Below are 18,831 nucleotides of genomic sequence, written 5' to 3' on the forward strand. Positions count from 1 at the left end.
ACTGGAATGACAGGGCCACGGCGTGGAATGACAGCCCCAGGGTGGAGCAGGAGTGTTCAGGAACTGGAATGACAGGGCCAACAGTGGAATGACAGCCCCAGGGTGGAGCTGGAGTGTTCAGGGACTGGAATGACAGGCCACGGAGTTGATTGACAGTCCCGGGGTGTGCCAGGAGTGTTCAGGAACTGGAATGACAGGCCACGGAGTTGATTGACAGTCCCGGGGTGTGCCAGGAGTGTTCAGGAACTGGAATGACAGGCCACGGAGTGGAATGACAGCCCCAGGGTGGAGCAGGAGTGTTCAGGGACTGGGATGACAGGCCACGGAGTGGAATGACAGCCCCAGGGTGTGCCAAGAGTGTTTAGGAACTGGAATGACAGGGCCACACAGTGGAATGACAGCCCCAGGGTGGAGCAGGAGTGTTCAGGAACTGGAATGACAGTTATAGTTTATTAAAATATTTTATTACACTATTTGGTTCAGAAATTTGTTTTTTCTGTTTTCCTCCTCTAAAAACTAGGTGCGTCTTGTGGTCAGGTGCGTCTTATGGAGCGAAAAATGTATGTTTTGAATAATAATTCATGTTTTGTACAGCACTTGGATCGGGCCCTTTATAGTGAGCTATCATAGGTGCTGGTCCACTTGTGGTTTTATTCTACTAGTAGGAACGTATAGAAGAATCTGCAACACGAGTGATGTTTTGGCCTCATCTGTAAAATATATGCTGTAGAACGTACTAGTAATGAGATGGACCTCCGTTACACATCTATCACAGATTTCTGTTGTGCGTGTGATCAACTGAGAAACAGTGTAATGGTTTCGGCACTAACAATAATTTTTCTTACTTAAGGCTTTCCTGGCATCAGTGGAGATGCGGGGTTTCTGGGACTTCCGGGATCTGATGGAACAAATGGGTTCCCTGGTAAGTCAGGTCCTCCTGGCTTGCCCGGTGCGAAGGGGCCGCCTGGTGAAGTGCTTGGAGCTGAGAGAGGACCTCAAGGGGAACCTGGGCAACCAGGGTTGCCGGGAGAGAAAGGCATGACTGGGAATCCTGGATTTCCTGGGCAGAAAGGTTAGTGTTGCTTCTTATAAGAGAAGTAGGGGGAAGAATCATGGCAAATAGATTTTATCTGCTGCTATTAGTAGACACGGGGATGTGGGATGGTCTAATACAGCCCCCTCTCATCAGACCTCAGAAGCTAAGTGGACTTGGTACTCGGATGGAAGACCATCAAGGAAGGCTCTGCAGAGGCAGGCAACGGCAAGCCACCTCTGCTTAATCACTTTGCCTTGAAAGCCCCTTGCTGGGGTCCCTGTAAATTCGCTGCACCTTGACAGCACTTTGCTCACACACATTAGTAGCCATGATAGCTAAATGGAGTTCCCATGTTCAAAGCCGCTGAGCACTGGTTGGGGGGGAGAAACACCGGGAGAGCCAGTTTGGTGTAGTGGTTCAGTGCGCGGACTCTAATCTGGAAGAACCGGGTTTGATTCCCCACTCCTCCACTTGCAGCTGCTGGATGACCTTGGGCAAGCCGTAGTTATGATAAGAGCTGTCCTTGAAAAGGAGCAGTTTCTGTCAAGAGCTCTCTCAGCCCCTCCTACCTCACAGGGTGTCTGTTGTGGGGAGGGGAAGGGAAAGGAGTTTGTAAGCCGCTCTGAGACACCTTTGGGTAGTGAAGGGCCATGGGGTATAAATCCAATCTCTTCTTTTTCTTCTTCTTCCTACCTTCCTGCCCTGCATGTGGGATTCCTGGGGGCGTCTGGTTGACCACTGTGGGGAACAGGATGGGGGAGTAGATGGCCCTTCTGATCCGATCCAGTAGGTCTTTTCCACTGCATGTACTATTTCTTCTTCTCTCCAGATGTGTGTTCGTCTGCCACCTGCAGACAGCGCCATACCTCTGTCGTAGTGGGCTGTATTCCGTGGATGCTTATGCCACAAGATAATTGATTGTTTTTCCGCAAAGAAAAGATGGTTCTTCTTCATAGTCTCTGTGCAGCCGCAGATACAAGCTCCACGCTTACACAGAGCATCTTTTCAAATTCCCTAGAGTGTGAACCTGATCGTTGGTACCAAAAGCCCCTTCTTCAAGGCGAACAAAACCAAACGTGCGTGCCTTGATGGGCAGCGTTAACACTCTCCTGAGCGATTCTGTTTCCGCCACCGCCAACATCTGTGTAGTTGAGAATGTTTGTTTTCTTCAACCGTCAGTTAGGCCTTACTCTTATTTCCCGTTTGATTATTGTATTTCCTACGCTCTGCACTGCTTCTGTGTTTCCAGGATCGGATGGAAGGCCAGGTCTGCCAGGTATCAAAGGAGGACGTGGAGAACCAGGTCCTCCAGGTACCGATGGACCAAGAGGACCTCCGGGGCCTGGAGGCCCGTATGGTATAAAAGGAATACCAGGTCCAGTGGGCACAGTCGGCTTGCCGGGAGCACCAGGTATGCAGTGTCCCAAGCACGAAGAACATACTGTTTTCCATCCACCTCCTTCAGGGGCAGAATCTCCTATGAGAGCCAGTTTGGTATAGTGGTGAAGTGCGCGGACTTTAATCTGGGAGAACCGGGTTTGATTCCCCACTCCTCCACTTGCAGCTGCTGGATGACCTTGGGCAAGCCGTAGTTCTGTCCAGGGGTCATTTTGTAAAAAAAGAGGTGCAGGAGCTCATTAGCATAACATTAACATAACTTATTTGCATATGCCACACACCCCTGACATCACCGGAAGTGTGTCAGAAGGCAACACCCACAGCTCAGGCTCCACTGGCCTCTTGGATTGCTAGCTATGGGTGGAGGGGATGCGCAGATCTGCCCTCACAGAGGAGGGAGAGCTTGTACCTGAATAAACCTTGGCCTTAAAGGTGCCACTGGACTCCTTTGGATTGCTATCGAGGGGTGGGGAGGCTCTGCAGCTTACCTGGCTGCTTCTTGCTCTGACTGAGGGCTGCTGGGAGCAGGGGGCGGGGCTTGTTGCATGTGCCCGCCCCCTGGGCTCTTTACTGCTGGAGCTCCGCTCCTGTGCGCTCCTGCAGGAAGTGACCCCTGGTTCTGTCAGAGCTGTTTTCTCAAGGACAGTTCTGGAAAGAGCTCTCTCAGCCCCACCCACCTCACAGGGTGTGTGTTGTGGGGAGGGGAAGGGAAAGGAGATTGTAAGCTGCTCTGAGACTCCAAGTGAAGGGTGGGGTATAAATCCAATCTCCTCCTCCTCCTCCTCCTCCAACTCGGCCAAGTTCATAGCACTGAACCTGGATATGAAGTCAAGACATCCAGTTATGGGATGGGGGGGGGAGGGCTCCCCCAGGCACTTCTGTTATCAAGAGACCGGGGGAACATCCTGAGTTGATCTTGGGACTCCCATCGGTTTCAGCAAGCTTGACGCTGAACCTGATTGCCCACAAAGTATGTTGAAGCATGCATCGGATCACCATCCAGAAACTACGAGTTGTTGAATTTGGCAACATGGACCGGACAGCCCGTTTGAGTTAGCTCCCGAAGGAAATGTTACCGCACCACTCTGAATGTTACTCTGCAGATGAGCACACCTGGAAACAATCCCGTTTTATTCATGGTCATCATTAGTGACTAACTTTCATTACCCATAATCATGCTCTAATCTCAGGACTTTCCCTGCAGGTAGACATCTGAACCTCGTTGCCCCATTGTCATTCCCTTTTCCATAAGTGCCTCCAACTTGGCCAAGTTCATAGCACTGAACCTGGACATGAAGTCAGGACATCCAGTTATGGGATGGGGGGGAGGGGTCCCCCAGGCACTTCTGTTATCAAGACACCGGGGGAACATCCTGATTTGATCTTGGGACTCCCATCGGTTTCAGCAAGGTTGACGCTGAACCTGATTGCCCACAAAGTATGTTAAAGCATGCATCGGATCACCATCCAGAAACTACTAGTTGTTGAATTTGGCAGCATGGACCAATTGACTTAGCTCCCAAGGGAAATGTTACCGCCTCACTCTGAATGTTACTCTACAGATGAGCACACCTGGAAACAATCCCATTTTATTCATGGTCATCATTCGTGACTAACTTTCATTACCCATAATCATGTTCTAATCTCAGCAGTTTCCCTGCAGCTAGAAATCTGAACATCGTTGTCCCATTGTCATTCCCTTTTCCATAAGTGCTGCTAAGTCTCTCTATCCTTCTGAGCCAGGGGTTCCCCAACAGGGCAGCTGTGGGCCCCATGGCACCTACCTTGGTACCCACTGAACTTTTCAGAAAGCGGGTGTGGTCATTCTAAGGCAGGTTTTGTTATTGGCTGCCTCCATTCCAATTAAAGAGGTTTCCCACCAGTGGAGGGCTGGTAAGCGCCAGGGCATTCCTTACTCAGGGTGTGGTGACATTCTCCCTTCCATTCAAAGGTAGGAGTCAGATTAGGACTTGTGGGTTTCGTTAGGAGCTCCCCTTTCCTTTCCCCCGTCCCTGACGTGTGAGCATGGCTTTGAATGGGGAGCCGGAGGTCACAGAGGGAGGGGGTGACTTGTCACAGCGCTGCCCTTCCCATGCAGCTGCCCGCCCACCCGCCCACATCTCTGACTGCATGTAGACTGTGCTCAACGGTTACGAGGTTCAGGGCTTTTTATTTTCCACATCATTCATTTTTTGCAGCCATATGCCTTTCTTCCTTGTTTCATACGTTTTTGTCTGTTTTCCCTCACCATGTTTTTCTCTTCCATTTACCACCAACCTCTCCATTTCTGATGTCACACTGTTTTGGTTTTGGGTTCTTCACAATAGGCTGTCAAGGTGAGAAAATGCATTGTAGCACAAAAGCGCCTGGACTAACCTCAACCACCTGGCTTTTAATGCTACAAGGATTGCATTGACTGTAGGTGATACCCCTTATATGAATCCCGCCGAGGACCCCGGTGCTGAACAGGCCCAGATGTTAGGCCAAATCCAACCCAGAAGAGGCTTTTCTGCTCTAGGAATCTGGCTGCTCCAGGCTGCTACTTCCATCCACATTTTCCTTGTTTTTTAAAAAAATATATATTATTTTGTGACTCAGGTGCTGAAATCAGGGTCTTACAGGCTTATCAGCCTGGTTTTGCTGCTTTCATGAGCAATTTTGCGAAAGCTAGCTTTTTAATATTTTAATTCGAAATGAATCTGAGCATTCTGTTTTCCAACGGTTTGAGACTTCAGCCCAGCAGACTAACCAGGTGTTCCAGATGTTCAGCTGGGAACAGCCTGAATAATTCAGAGGTTAATTCTGCACAGCTGGCTGCCAGTGTTAGCCACTGGCAAGCATCTCAGCTTCCCAGACTTTGGTTCCTGAATTATGATGGATCTGTGAGTGTTTCTCCCCCACCCCCACCCCCCAGTAATGTCCGGAGAGCAGAATGATAGGCGATGGGAAGTGTACCTTGTTTCATCATGCCTCTTCTCATCCTTGCCCCCACTCCCCCCCCCCAGTTATCCCCTTTGATGGGAACTGCAAATGGAAACGGTCGCTCTAGAGGCTTCCTTCCCCAGTTTCTGTTGTGACCCACCCAAATCTCCCTTACAGCGGCCAATCAAGGGGAATCCTAAATTATCCCGCGCATAAGGGGTTTCACTTTTCGCAGTTGTGTAGTGGTGTAGGCAGTAACCTCCTTAGGCCTTTTAATGGTTAGACAACTAATGCTTTTTAAAAATTATTTTGGCATATCTAAACTTGCGCTACTAGAAGCCTGCATGATTTTTGAGGTTTGTCTGCCATGAGCAATACAGTGCTCAGAATAGACAGCTTGGAAAAAAGGCTCAGAGAGAGCAGGGGGAGAGAGTGGAGGTGGCGACGCTGAAAGTTTTTGCTTGTCTTGGTTCAGGACTTCCTGGGGACAAAGGCCAACTTGGCGATCTGGGCCCACCTGGCCCTGCTGGCATGAAGGGGCTCCCTGGTCTTGAGGGTCTTCTGGGACGTCCTGGTGAAAGAGGGCTTCCTGGGCCACTTGGTCGTCTGGGCCCAGATGGGAATCCAGGTTTCCCTGGATCCAAAGGTAAGAAGCATTTAGTAGGGAGCGGGGAGCATCTGTGTTAACGAGAATTGTTTGTTTCGGTACACTTGGGAGTTCATAAAATGCTGTGTAAAAGTGCAGGACGAGTCCTGCTGGATCAGACCAAGGAACTGTCTCATTCAGTATCCAGTTGAACACCCCCAAGAAACTCACAAGCAGGGCAGGAAGGCAGTGGTCCCCCCTCCCCCCCACACACACATTGAACCCCACCATCGCTGGACGTTTTCCCGAGCTATGGTGGCAAATGGCAATTGACGAAAATGGTAGAAATCCCTTTAAAAATGAAATCAGATTTACAAAGTAATTCTCAAAGCGTTCGCTCTCCAGTGGCATAGGTGTCCACTGAAGGCACAAGGCAGCTAAATTTTTAGCACATTTTCATCCTGTTAACTTCAGTGCTTAACTCTGCTGTTGACGGTTTCACGGTGCTTCAACTTTGTTGGATTGTAGCCTTAGACATTTGGAAGCGCCTTTCCACAAAGTCAGGAACTTTCCCTTGCAGGAGGCGTTCCTTTGGTAGGAGTCTGTGTAGCAAAAGGCAGCCATAGGGTCCAATCAGGGTTGACAGGTGCCCTGTCCAGGTAGAGCTGTGCTAAGCCAGTGCTCTCTAGGTGTGAGTCAACCACGTCTAGTGAGGAGAGCTTAAATCATCTTTATTCAACTTCACACGCATTCAGAAGATCATGTACTCACAATCCTCCAGACAGCTGGGTGGAAAGTTACATCTTGTGATCTAAGCTAGTTCAATAGCTAGCCAGATCATTAAGGACCTTGCAGTAAGCGTTGATGAACAAAGAAAACAGAAAAGAACAATAAAATCCTAACTTTGCACCTCTGAGCTCAGGAGATTACTCTTAATGAGCCAATCAGAGGGAAGCTTCTGGGACCCCTAACTGTGGACTCCAATTCCCAGGTGCACAAGTCTTAAAGATACAGAGCAGTTTTACTAAACTACAGATAACGCTGACTGGGGGCAGCATACTCCCCGCCTGAAATCCTACAGGGTTTCACTACCCACATGCATAGCAATGAAGCTGTATAACTATAACTGGGCATAATTGGCATGCTACACTGCTAACTATGTGCTAGACAGAAGATTAAGGCATGCAAAACTTGATTAATCAGTCTTCGAGTCCTTCTATAACGCTGACTGTGGGCAGCATACCAGGTATCCCCTGGAAACTGGTGGGGACTTACAGGCAGCGAGGAGAGGCCTAGGTTGGTTATTTGGGTAAAAACTCTGTGGTAGAAGCCATTTTTACCATAGAGTTTCCCCCCCAAACATCAGGGTGTGCCACACTGCCGGCAATGCAATGATGTCACTTCCGACGTGCACCCTGGAAGTGATGCCGCTAGCCCAGGCCTCTCTTTGCTGCCCGCAGCGGGCCAGTTGATTGGTGGTGGTGGTGGGGGAAACCCTACCCCCAGCAGAGGCCAAGCAACCCTGAGTTAGCTCCATGGTGCACAAGTAGCTCGTGACAATTCACAAACGCTGCTTCTGCAACATCTGTCTGTATATCTTTAAATCAGCGTTTTTGCCCCGCTTCTCACCCACTCAAAACAACTTGCAGCCCGAAGAGCACAAAACAAACAACCGTTTTAATGAAAGTCATGCAGCCCAATCCAGTGATAAACCACAAAACGATCCTAAGCTGTTGCTGGATCTGCCACCACGGCTCGGACAGGGCTGTGGCTACAAGCCCCAGGCCAGGAGACCAAAACGTGCACCTCCGGCCCAAGCTCTAAATTACCTGCAGAGCCTACCTGCAAGAGTTTGCACTTACTCGTTTTGCCTTTCTTTCTTTTTTTAAAACTTCTACATGACAAAGAATAAAATAGAAAGAGGCACACACACTTCTTCCAGCCACGCTTGATTATATATGACTGGAAACAGCGTGAAGATGGTAAACGGTCGTTTCCTGTCATTCCGCTCCTTGTCCCAAAATTGCAAACCCACCCAAACAGGAAAGAGAGAGGACTTTTAACAAGGAAGACCAGAACCCACCTCAGACCATCATTTAGCCCTTTCCTGTCCCTTCCAACTAGCAGACAGGGCCAAAAGCAAAACTGAACACCGGGACCTCCTTATTTGGGTGGTGATATTGCAAACTGGAATTCCAAATAAAAAATTCTGGCATTGACAGCCTCTGAGTTTCGAACAGCCACTATACTTGATATTTGTTTCTTAACCTCCAATAAGAAAACAACTAAGAGAAATCATACAGAGCAGACTACTGTTGGAGCTGTGGTGGCTCAAGTGGTTAAGACTCTGAACTGCAGGCTGTGGAAGGTTGGTAGTTCAGCAGTTCGAGACCCAAGTGCGCCGCATGACGGAGTGAGCGCCCATCTCTCGTTCTAGCTCCTGCCAACCTAGCAGTTCGAAAGCAAGAAATTGCAAGTAGATAAATAGGAACCACTTCAGTGGGAAGGTAACAGCATTCCGTGTGCCTTGTTTAGGCATGCCGTCCACATGACCACGGAAATGTCTTTGGACAGCGCTGGCTTTTTGGCTTTGAAATGGAGATGAGCACCGCAACCCTAGAGTCGGACTCGACTGGCTTTCGAGCAAGGGAACCTTTACCTTTACTAGACTAGTGTTAGCAGTATTCCCAAATTTAATCTATTGGACACAGTCAGACTGCTACACGTAAGTTTTAAAGGGGGGGGGGAGTATGCTTGAAGAAAATGTGTAATGTTTCCAGACCTGAGCCTACACTGTCAATACAGCAGCAGCATCTTCTCTAGACCCAAGAATAGAGATGTGAAGGCCCGGAAAAAACCAGAACAATTCGGGGAAAAAATGTTTTTTTCCTGAAGCCTTTTTTGTTTTCCCCCGAAAAATTGAAAAAAGAAAAGAAAAGAAATTGATTATGGAATGTTTTATTTTAACATGATGAATAAAATATTTTAAGACAAGGTGTTCAAATATTTTCCAAATCATTTCTAAAAAATACGTATGGTATCAGATTGATCGAATTTCTGTGCACTGAGGACAAGCAAGTCCTAGGTTACCAAACGAACTCTCCAATGCAAGAACAAGATGCATTTCTTCCTTTAGGAGGTGCTATTGTCACAAGAAAAGAAAAAGGTTTCAGTTTTGTTTTTGCATGCGGGTGGGTATTCTGTTTGTAATAATTGTTGGGATACACTATATTTTAATATGCTAGTTGTGATAATTTCATGCCAAGGAAAAATGTCCATAGTCATATTTTATGTTCCTAAAGTAACAGAATGACTTTCAATCTGGAAAAGAAAAGAAAAAGTGCTAATGTAGCATTTTTTTCCAATTTTTCCAAAAATTTCCGTTTCCCCGGGGGAAAAATGGGGAAAAAATGGGGTTTTTTTCCGAGCTTCAAAATTCCTGGAAATTTTACATCTCTACCCAAGAGGGATAGGTCTGGCCAAAGGTCCCCATTGCGGTCCGCCAGCTGGTTGTATGGGATACACAGACTTCAGACCAGTCTCCAGTAGCTCCCCAGAAAGATTATTTGTGGAAACTACATTGTGGGACAAGATGTCTGTCTAGTTTCGACTGCATACAAAACTCCTTCCTTTTTTCTTTGCCACCAGGTGAAAAAGGTTCACCGGGCTTGCTCGGTTTCCCTGGCATGCCAGGCCTGCCTGGGATCTCTGGTGCGAGCGGGGTGAAAGGAATATCCGGTATACCAGGAGCAGACGGAATAACTGGCTTTCCTGGGGCCCAGGGCCGGAAAGGTAGGTCCAGTCAAAGTTCAACAGCTGGCAGGCTCAGAGACAAGCACTCCTTTCGTACAGCTGTGGTTGCAGATGGGGTGGCCTGCAGTTTTGTCTCCAGAACAATATGGCAGGAGCAAGGGAAGTTTCTGATCAATGTGGAATGCACTGCATAATGTCTTTCCTGTAAATTCATCAGGAGACAGAGGCGATCGTGGTCCCCCTGGTCGACCCGGCAGACCTCCAGAAACAGTCATCATGGCTAAAGGAGACAGAGGAGATCCCGGATCCATAGGGCTTGGTGGATTTCCAGGGCCTCGAGGTACCCATTGGTTCTAAAATAATACAATCCTATGATTTCCCCTGCTTGCGCATGAGTTAACTGGTTAGACATTCTTCTTCTTATTTATATCCCACTGCCTTTTAACTATGGACCTCACAGAGAACAGAGATTCCTAGGAGGTCTTCCAGACAGACCCAAAGTGGCTGAACTTCAGCAAGGTGGGCTGTATCATGGTCTTTCCCTGCCACACCCTGGCCTGTTAATAAACCCCACAGCCTTCTGGTCCTGCCACGCATGAGATGAACCCCACAAGTAGCTGTAGTACTTCCTGTAGTCTCATTCCTTTCCTTTTGTTGTTACTCTCCTCTGGCCAGAGGTCTTGAGCAAAGTCAAACTGTAGCAAGAGATTCCTTCCTGCATCCAGTGAGAGAATCTGAACGGGGCACTTTTTTGCAGCTCCACCTGCACAGAGTTCTCCTGGATTTATCTTATTAAAGACTGATTAACAGCCTTTAATTCCGATAATACAAAAGAAGAAGGGGTGAGTACAGTTTTTGAATGCAGCCGGCAAACTGGACAGAATGACTGCAGGAAAACTTTTATCTTTTATTGAGATATAAGAAGTCTTCAATCTTTATTGCGGCAGGAGCCAGTAAAACAGTACAATTCTGATATAAAAGGGATTAAAACAGTAATAACATGGGAATAATATAAAAACATTAACAGGAGAGAGTTAATAACGTTAGTAAAGTAAAATAGTGTTAATAAGAGAATCATACAATTTTTTCCAGCTAAAATAAGTTTGCATTTCCTAATAGCTAAGCAACAAAATTTTGCCACAGTATAAGTCACTGAGCTCTGAACGTCTTCTGATATAAGAAGTTTGTTTCTTCGGTGAGCTAGACAGAGCAATAAATGCTAACATTATCAAAGGACCTAGCATAGCTTTTTAGCAAGTAATAGTTTTAAAAGCAAATCAGTTTTCAGCTGTTTGTCTCACTGCTTTTAGGGATAACCAAAAAGCCCAAGTTACCCACCAAGCAATCTCACCTATTCGCCTTCTGTGACTTCCATGCAGAAAAATCTGATTTGCTTGTAACAAGCGTGCTTATTTATAGAAAAATATCAGTTCTTATTGCTAAATCTTGTCTTTCATAATCATGTCATATTATTTGGATAACCGGTTGGTTCATAACTAATCAGAGATAAGCAATATGAGTGTTGATTAATTAGCATAATCATGTTCTATTATCTAGATTACTGATTGGTTCTTAACTAGATAAGCAACATATGAGCTAATCTGTAGGTGCACGTGAGATACTTCTGGTAAAGCAAGATAAGAAGGCCAATCTCAACTTTTAGTCAACTTCTTTCTGTAACTAGTTCAGTTGTCTAGGATGAAAATCTTTTGAAGCAAACAGAGTTCATGGACAGTGACAAAGTGCTTGAGCTCTTGACTAGTTCGCAGACTCAGCAAGAAAAAGCTTAGTGATAGATCATAGCTTCTGCTATAAAATCTCATACAAAATAAAGTACAAAGCAGTAAATGTTAAAGTACACCTTGGCAAATTAAAATCCATCTCTGTCATGGTATAAATAGGAGCTGCGGTGGTTCAGTGATTAAGACGCTGAACTGCAGACTGGAAGGTCGGTAGTTCAGCAGTTCGAGACCCAGGTGCCGCATGACGGAGTGAGCTCCCGTCTCTAGTTCCAGCTCCTGCCAACCTAGCAGTTCAAAAGCAAGAAATTGCAAGTAAATAAATAGTTACCAATTCGGTGGGAAGGTAACAGCATTCCGTGCACCTCGGCATCTAGTCATGCTGGCTACATGACCACAGAAACGTCTTCAGACAGCACTGACTCTTCGGCTTGGAAACGGAGATGAGCACCGCAACCCTAGAGTCGGATTCGACTGGTTTTCAAGCAAGGGAAACCTTAATGGCATAAAGCCACAAGTGCTAAGAACTTGGCAACTTGAACGTGTTGTTCCCGAGTGGTGTCCGCCAACAAAAAAAGAGATCAATTATGATTTGTCAGGCAGCTGATATTTACTCAGGATTGGTATAATTTAGAGGTGCCTGAGTGGCGTCCACTGATCCCAGAATGAGACAAGGCGATCTATGGTCCCTATTATGCCAGATACACAGCTCAGAATACGGAGTCTTGGTGAAGCACCCCGCGAGCTCTGCAGTTGCCAGGACATTCAGCTTACCTTACATAAAGGCGCACCTCTGGCCAGGAGTTGTAACGAGGCTTAAATACTGGGGGGGGGGGATCAGAGAAGGCGGAATTCCCATTGCAAAAGTGGAGCATGCATGCCTTTCACGGGCCAGTATGCCGGTGTGGTCAAACGTGATACCCCTTTTTCTAACCAACTTTATGTCAGGTCCCCACAGCAACCAACGTAGTACACACTTGCAAGAAGGTTTTACTTTATTGAAACCATGAAGCACTTGAACAGGGTCACTGTTCAGAATAACAATAGCTCGGAGAGCTGGAAAGGTGAAAGCAAATTCATAAACATTACAGCCAATAAACATGGTTCCCGCGTGCGGCCAAAGGGTTTCTTGCGCGCCTAAACCTTGGGAAAACAACGGCTACCTTATTATAAATAAGCATGCGATTCTCACAATCTCTACTAATTAAAGACAAAGCAAAGCTCTCTTGCTCTTCCACCTGTGGCCTTGGCTAGATAACGTTACATCAAAGCATGGCTGGCGTATACTGAAAGGAATGCAGAGCTACTGGGGAGATGTGCACATGACAAGCTGAGCGCATCTACGAAGGGGGGGACAAGATGCATAGAGGAACATATAGACAAGAATGAACTTTTGGCAGCTTGCTGACACTTTACAACTTCTGAATAGCCCATCTCCCTAGTCACAGCAGGAGAGCCAACTAATGAACTCTCTCTGTCCTCATCCTCTTTAGAGGGAGGAGCATCAGACCATACCCTATGACATTAACACGTGCCTTTCTCTTTGGTGTAAACGTAGGGGACAGAGGACTCCCTGGGCCTCGTGGGCAGCCAGGCCTTCTGGGAATCCCGGGGCTACCAAGCAGAGAGCAAGGACAGAGGGGAGACACAGGCCCCCCAGGAACACTTGGCTACCCTGGCACTGCAGGGCAGAAGGGAGCTGCCGGCATCGTGGGGTTTCCAGGCATGCCAGGAGAAAGTGTGAGTATGTCGTTCTCACCGTATGTGATGAGCTTAAGTTCGATCCCTTTGGCTGTTTGCATCCCCGCCAAGAATGAGAAAAACTGGAAACCCGTTTATTAAAAAAAAACAACAACAAGAAGCTAGGAAAAAAATAACTGTGAAGACCAATGTTCCCTGTAAGCTGTAGAGCCTTGTGAGCAAAAATTCTACTTTGTGAGCTGCTGGCATTAAAGTTGTGAGCAAGCAACTTGCCTACGGCATAAATTAGTTTGTTCTGGAGCCCTCCTTCCTGAGCCAAGACAAAAATGTGTGAGCTGGAAGCTAAAAAACTGTGAGCTAGCTCACACCAACTCAGCTCAGAGGGAACACTGGTGAAGACAAAAAAGGGTTGTGTTGTTACAATATGATTAGAGTAGGGCAGGGAGCTGTCCTGTTGGCGGCAGAGGATAGGAGGACTTACAGTAATGGGTTTAAATTAAGGGCGGGAAAGTACCGGCTGGATATTAGGAAAAACTTTCTGACAGTCAGAGTTGTGCCACAGTGGAATCAGCTGCTTAGGGAGGTGGTGAGCTCCCCCTCCCGGGCAGTCTTCAAGCAGCGGCTGGACAAACCCTGGTCAGGGATGCTCTCTAGGCCGATCCTGCATTGAGCAGGGAGTTGGAATCGGTGGCCTGTTTGGCCCCTTCCAACGCTGTGATTGTATGTTTATATGATTCTAAGTTTAATTCTCGGTATAAGCTTTCACGCGCATGCACTTCGTTGGTCTTCAAGGTGCCACTGGACTCAAACTTTGTTCTACCACGAGGACTTCCAACCATTTTGGACTCACCCTTCAGGGGTCCCAAGCCACGTCAAGCCCCTGCAGAGAGGTTCAAAGGAGTTTCCACTGGGCACTCATAAATGGCGGCAGGGGTCCTTTCGTAGAAAAAGAGGTGCAGGAGCTCATTAGCACAACTCATTTGCATAACTTATTTGCATAGGCCACACCCCCTGACATCACCGGAAGTGTGTCAGAAGGCAACACCCACCGCTCAGGCTCCATTGGACTGGGGGGCTGGGGGGGGGCTCTGCAGCTTACCTGGCTGCTTCTTGCTCTGACTGAGGGCTGCTGGGAGCAGGGGGCGGGGCTTGTTGCATATGCCCGCCCCCTGGGCTCTTTACTGCCGGAGCTCCGCTCCTGTGCGCTCCTGCAGGAAATGACCCCTGAATGGTGGCAAGGCAGACTTGGGGACCCCGTCAGCCTCTGGTTTGTCCCTTAGATTCTCTCTGTTGTTTTGCTTTTGCATGCCTTATTTTCCACTCCTTCCCCAGGGAGCTGAGGGCTCACCAGGGCCTCCTGGATTCCCAGGGACAGTGGGGTTGCGCGGCCCAAAAGGTAAGTTGCTAGTGTGATTTTTGATGTATCCTTTCTAGAGCGCAAATCACAGTCAGAGACACAGTGGAAGAGAGCTACTGGGAAATAGCTCAACAAAGCCGTCTATGGGTTTTACTTTGGGCGGGGGGGAAGATGACTCCAGGAAAGGAGCAGTGGGGTTATAATTCGGAATGATTAACGATACGGAGAACAGATCAGGAGAAGTTTCTTTCTCTCCCCCCCCCCTTCCACTATTATGAGAGCTCCGGCTCACCCAGTGAAGCTCAGCAGATAGGTTCAGGGCAGACGTGATGAAGTAGTCCCTCACACCTAATGCTCATAGGGGACCACAGGTGCGGGTCCTGGGAACGAGGGCCGGTGGATTGGCTGGTTCTTAAAAAGGATTCGGTAGATCTGAGGAGGCTAGAGGCTTTGGCTGCCGTTGGCCAGGAGAGCTGAGGGGGATTTGTGTGTGCCAAGTCATGGAAGAGACCGGGATGGCTGGCGTGGCCGTGGCTTCTGTCTGGAACCGGCTGCTGGCTGTGGAGCAGAGTCGGTGTCAGGCAAATTGTGCCTTCTTTAGCGAGCTGGTGTAATGCAGCAGCTAAGAGACTTGCGTCAGGTACGGGTAGAGATGTGAAGGCCCGGAAAAAAACAGGAAAAAATCGGAAAACGTTTTTTCCCCGTTTTTTTCCTGAAGCCTTTTTGTTTTTTTTCCGAAAAATTGGAAAAATTGAGAAAAGAAAAGAAAGGAAATTGATTATGGAACGTTTTATTTTGATGAATAAAATATTTTAAGACAAGGTGTTCAAATATTTTCCAAATCATTTCTAAAATATATATGTATGGTATCAGATTGATCTAATTTCTGAGCACTGAGGACAAGCCAGTCCTAGGTTACAAACTGAACTCTCCAATGTAAGAACAAGATGCATTTCTGTGCACTGAGGACAAGCAAGTCCTAGGTTACAAACTGAACTCTCCAATGCAAGAACAAGATGCATTTCTTCCTTTAGGAGGTGCGATTGTCAGAAGAAAATAAAAAAGTTTCAGTTTTGTTTTTGCATGTGGGTGGGTATTCTGTAATAATTGTTTGGATACACTATATTTTTAATATGCTAGTTGTGATAATTTCATGCCAAGTAAAAATGTCCATAGTCATATTTTATGTTCCTAAAGTAACAGAATGACTTTCAATCTAGAAAAGACAAAAGAAATGCTAATGTAGCATTTTTTTCAATTTTTCCGAAAATTTCCGTTTCCCCCCCCAAAAAACCGGGTTTTTTTCCGAGCTTCAAAATTTCCGGAAATTTTACATCTCTAGATACGACTAGTGTGCTTGCCAAATGAATTAATATTATATAGGTATTTCAACGCTACCCAAGTCCTTATAATACTTATCCCTAGGAATACCCTCGTGTAATGTAACATCTTTTTTCAATTTTTCCAAAAATTTCCATTTCCCCCCGAAAAAAACCGGGAAAAACCCAGGTTTCCGGAAATTTTACATCTCTAGGTACGGGTCCCCCATGCAGACCCAAAGCTGGGCAAATACCTCCCTACCAAAGATGTCTTGGCTTGGGACAACAGTGGAGGGGAGAGGCCATGTGCCAAATCAGGTTCCCTTCGGCTTTTGAAATTACGTTTGCTGCAGCTGCTGTGTGCTGTTCCCTAGAGCTGGCTTGCTGACAAATCATATCCTGCGGTTTGGCCCTGAACTATGAGATGGGGAGTTCCCAGAGCCACACTCCTCTCTGCCAGAAGCACTTTAGGTAGCCCTGCATTTAGGAGGAGGATCAGGAGAGGGAGGGCAGGAAGGGGATCAGCTCTTGTGCTTCGCTCTTGTGGCCTTTTTTTTACATCTGCTCCCTCTAAGCCATGGAGTCCTGTGAGCAAAAATTCTACTTTGTGAGCTTCCACATTAAAGTTGTGAGCAGGCGGGTGATTTGGCAACTGCATAAATTAGTTTGCTCTGGACTGGAGCCACTCTTCCTGAGCTAAGACAAAAATGGGTGAGCCGGAGGGTAAAAGACTGTGAGCTAGCTCACAGTAACTCATCTTAGAGGGAACACATGGCCATGGTAATGCCGATCGCCAGCTTTAGCACTAGAAGAGAAGCAAGTTCCCTCTCCTGCTTCCGAACGGATGCTTATTTAGCACTTCTGTGTCCCTCCCAGAAATGATATTCAGAGTTCTGTGACTGGAAGGCCAGATCTGTTTTTTGGCCTAAAGAAGCTTCAAAGGGAGTGAGGGGAAAGGAGCTGCAGTTGGCACAGGGGCCATGGCAATGGGGAAGGGTGCAGGTGAACTCCCCGCTGCCGCATTCATGTGTTCCTTCCCAGGTTGGAAAGGTCCCTTCCCCAAACTGCGTTCAAGCCCAATGGAGGAAAGACAGGTTGTGTACTGTATCCATTTTAGCAGCTGGGGAAGAAGGATTCCTCTACTGGGCAGGGTGCAGGAGGGTCCCATAAGGGCTACAGCCTACGTGTGAAGATTTGTCCATGTTACTTTTGCGCTGTCTTGCCCAAGGAGCTCTTTCTGAAGTGGGGGAAATCTCTCTCTTCCAGGTGACCGAGGGGAGACATTTGGCTTCCCCGGGGCTGTGGGACCTAAAGGTCAACGAGGGGACCCCGGGCTTCATGGTAAGAGACCACCGGTGGCCGCAGAAGGCTTCCGGGAGGGAAGGGCTCCTGGAGCTGTCTTGACTTCACCCTTGTGGATGCAATAAGAGAGAAATAGAAACAGTTGAGCATGTACTTTTACGTTGTAATTTGCTAAACGACATTCGAGCGAAATTTCTGGAAGCCCCCCTTAGCCAGGTAGCATGCCAACCGGACGGAAGCAAGCTGCACTACCTCCTTACTTCTCGAGATTCGGAGATTATTGAATTGACTGCCAAGTTCTTTTATGGTCTTATAAAACGGAAAAATGTCCCTGATCATTCTAATTGAGTTCAATGAGTTTGTATAATTTAATTCAAGGTTTTGCAGTTGGGCAACATTTTATCTTGCTATAACCTAAGCTTATATAAATAGACATACCTTTGTAATGCTTTTAGAAGTTACTTATTTTCCACAAATTTTATAGGATTGTTTTACCCTAATGGCAACTGTTTAATATTTTATGCCAATAAAAGGTATTTGTTTGTTTGTTTGTTTGACTTCACCCTTGTAATTTTTTTGCCAGAACCCAAATACTGTTTGAGACCCACCCCCACGCCTGAGGAGTTATAGAACAAATTAGATTTTGTCATGGGCCAGACTCTTTGAGTGAGGGTTGCCATTCTCCAGGTGGGACCTGGCAGTCCCCTGGAATGACAGCGGCTCTGCAGACTGTAGAGATCAGCTTCCCTGGAGGAAATGGCTCTTTGGAGGGCGGACTCTATGGCATTGTACTCAGCGGAGATCCCTCCCTTCCTAGGGTTGCCATTTGCCCAGTGGTGGGGGATTCCCCGGTTTTGTGGGCTCTTTCCTGCCTCCGGTCAGCTGGCAGGCAGGAGGGAATCTGCCCCCCCCCCAAAAAAAACAGTGATGCGTCACCTGGAAGTGACGTTATGTCAGCGACGTTGGGAGTGACGCTCTGGATTTTGGGCAAAACTCTATGGGTTGATGCCGATTTTACCATAGAGTTTTGTCCAAAATCCAGAGCATTGCCCCCAATGTCACCGACGTATTTTGTGGGCTCCTTCCCGCGTCCGGTCAGCTGGCAGGCAGGAGGGAACCCCCCCCCCAAAAAACCAGTGATGTCGCATACAGTGTGCCTGCGTCTCCTGGAAGTGACGTTATATCAGCGATGTTGGGAGTGATGCTCTGGATTTTGGGCAAAACTCTATGGGCTGATGCCGATTTTACCATAGAGTTTTGCCCAAAATCCAGAGCGTTGCCCCTGATGTCCCCGATGTGCTGACATCACTTCAGTTGACGCAGGCACATCACTTGCCGGTTTCGGGGGGAATGGGCGGTGAGTCCAAGGCTCCCTCTAAGCTGCGGAGTCCTGTGAGCAAAAATTCTACTTGGTGAGCTCCTGGCATTAAAGTTGTGAGCAGGTGATTTGGCTACTGCATCAGTTAGTTTGCTCTGGAGCCCTCCTTCCTGAGCAAAGACAAAAATCTGTGAGCCGGAGGCTAAAAAACTGTGAGTTGACGCAGGCACATCACTTGCCGGCTTCGGGGGGAATGGGCGGTGACATCACTTCCCCCTCCCGGAACATCCCCCCCGCCGGTGGGGGAAAAGGACCTGGCAACCCTGTCCCTTCCCCCAACCCTGCCCTTCACAAGCATCCCCCCCCCAAATCTCCAGGAACCTCTCACCCTGGAGTTGGC

At 47.6% G+C, this 18,831-nt stretch overlaps 1 protein-coding gene across 1 annotated transcript in view; it reads left to right on the forward strand.

The window, feature by feature from the left end:
* LOC107109155 (collagen alpha-6(IV) chain-like) overlaps positions 1 to 18,831 on the forward strand; it is a gene marked incomplete at its 3' end in the record, with an annotated part of 106,644 nt that overhangs the window by 74,772 nt on the left and 13,041 nt on the right. The window contains exons 21-29 of the mRNA XM_015409730.1: positions 851 to 1,072; positions 2,286 to 2,447; positions 4,762 to 4,770; positions 5,832 to 6,002; positions 9,591 to 9,734; positions 9,913 to 10,035; positions 12,993 to 13,174; positions 14,468 to 14,531; positions 17,078 to 17,152. Of these exons, the coding sequence (XP_015265216.1) occupies positions 851 to 1,072; positions 2,286 to 2,447; positions 4,762 to 4,770; positions 5,832 to 6,002; positions 9,591 to 9,734; positions 9,913 to 10,035; positions 12,993 to 13,174; positions 14,468 to 14,531; positions 17,078 to 17,152 (1,152 nt within the window). The remainder of the gene's footprint in view (positions 1 to 850; positions 1,073 to 2,285; positions 2,448 to 4,761; positions 4,771 to 5,831; positions 6,003 to 9,590; positions 9,735 to 9,912; positions 10,036 to 12,992; positions 13,175 to 14,467; positions 14,532 to 17,077; positions 17,153 to 18,831) is intronic.

The sequence above is a fragment of the Gekko japonicus genome, unplaced genomic scaffold (genome assembly GCF_001447785.1).
Source record: "Gekko japonicus isolate JY-2015 unplaced genomic scaffold, Gekko_japonicus_V1.1 scaffold3932, whole genome shotgun sequence".
Lineage (NCBI taxonomy): Eukaryota > Metazoa > Chordata > Lepidosauria > Squamata > Gekkonidae > Gekko > Gekko japonicus.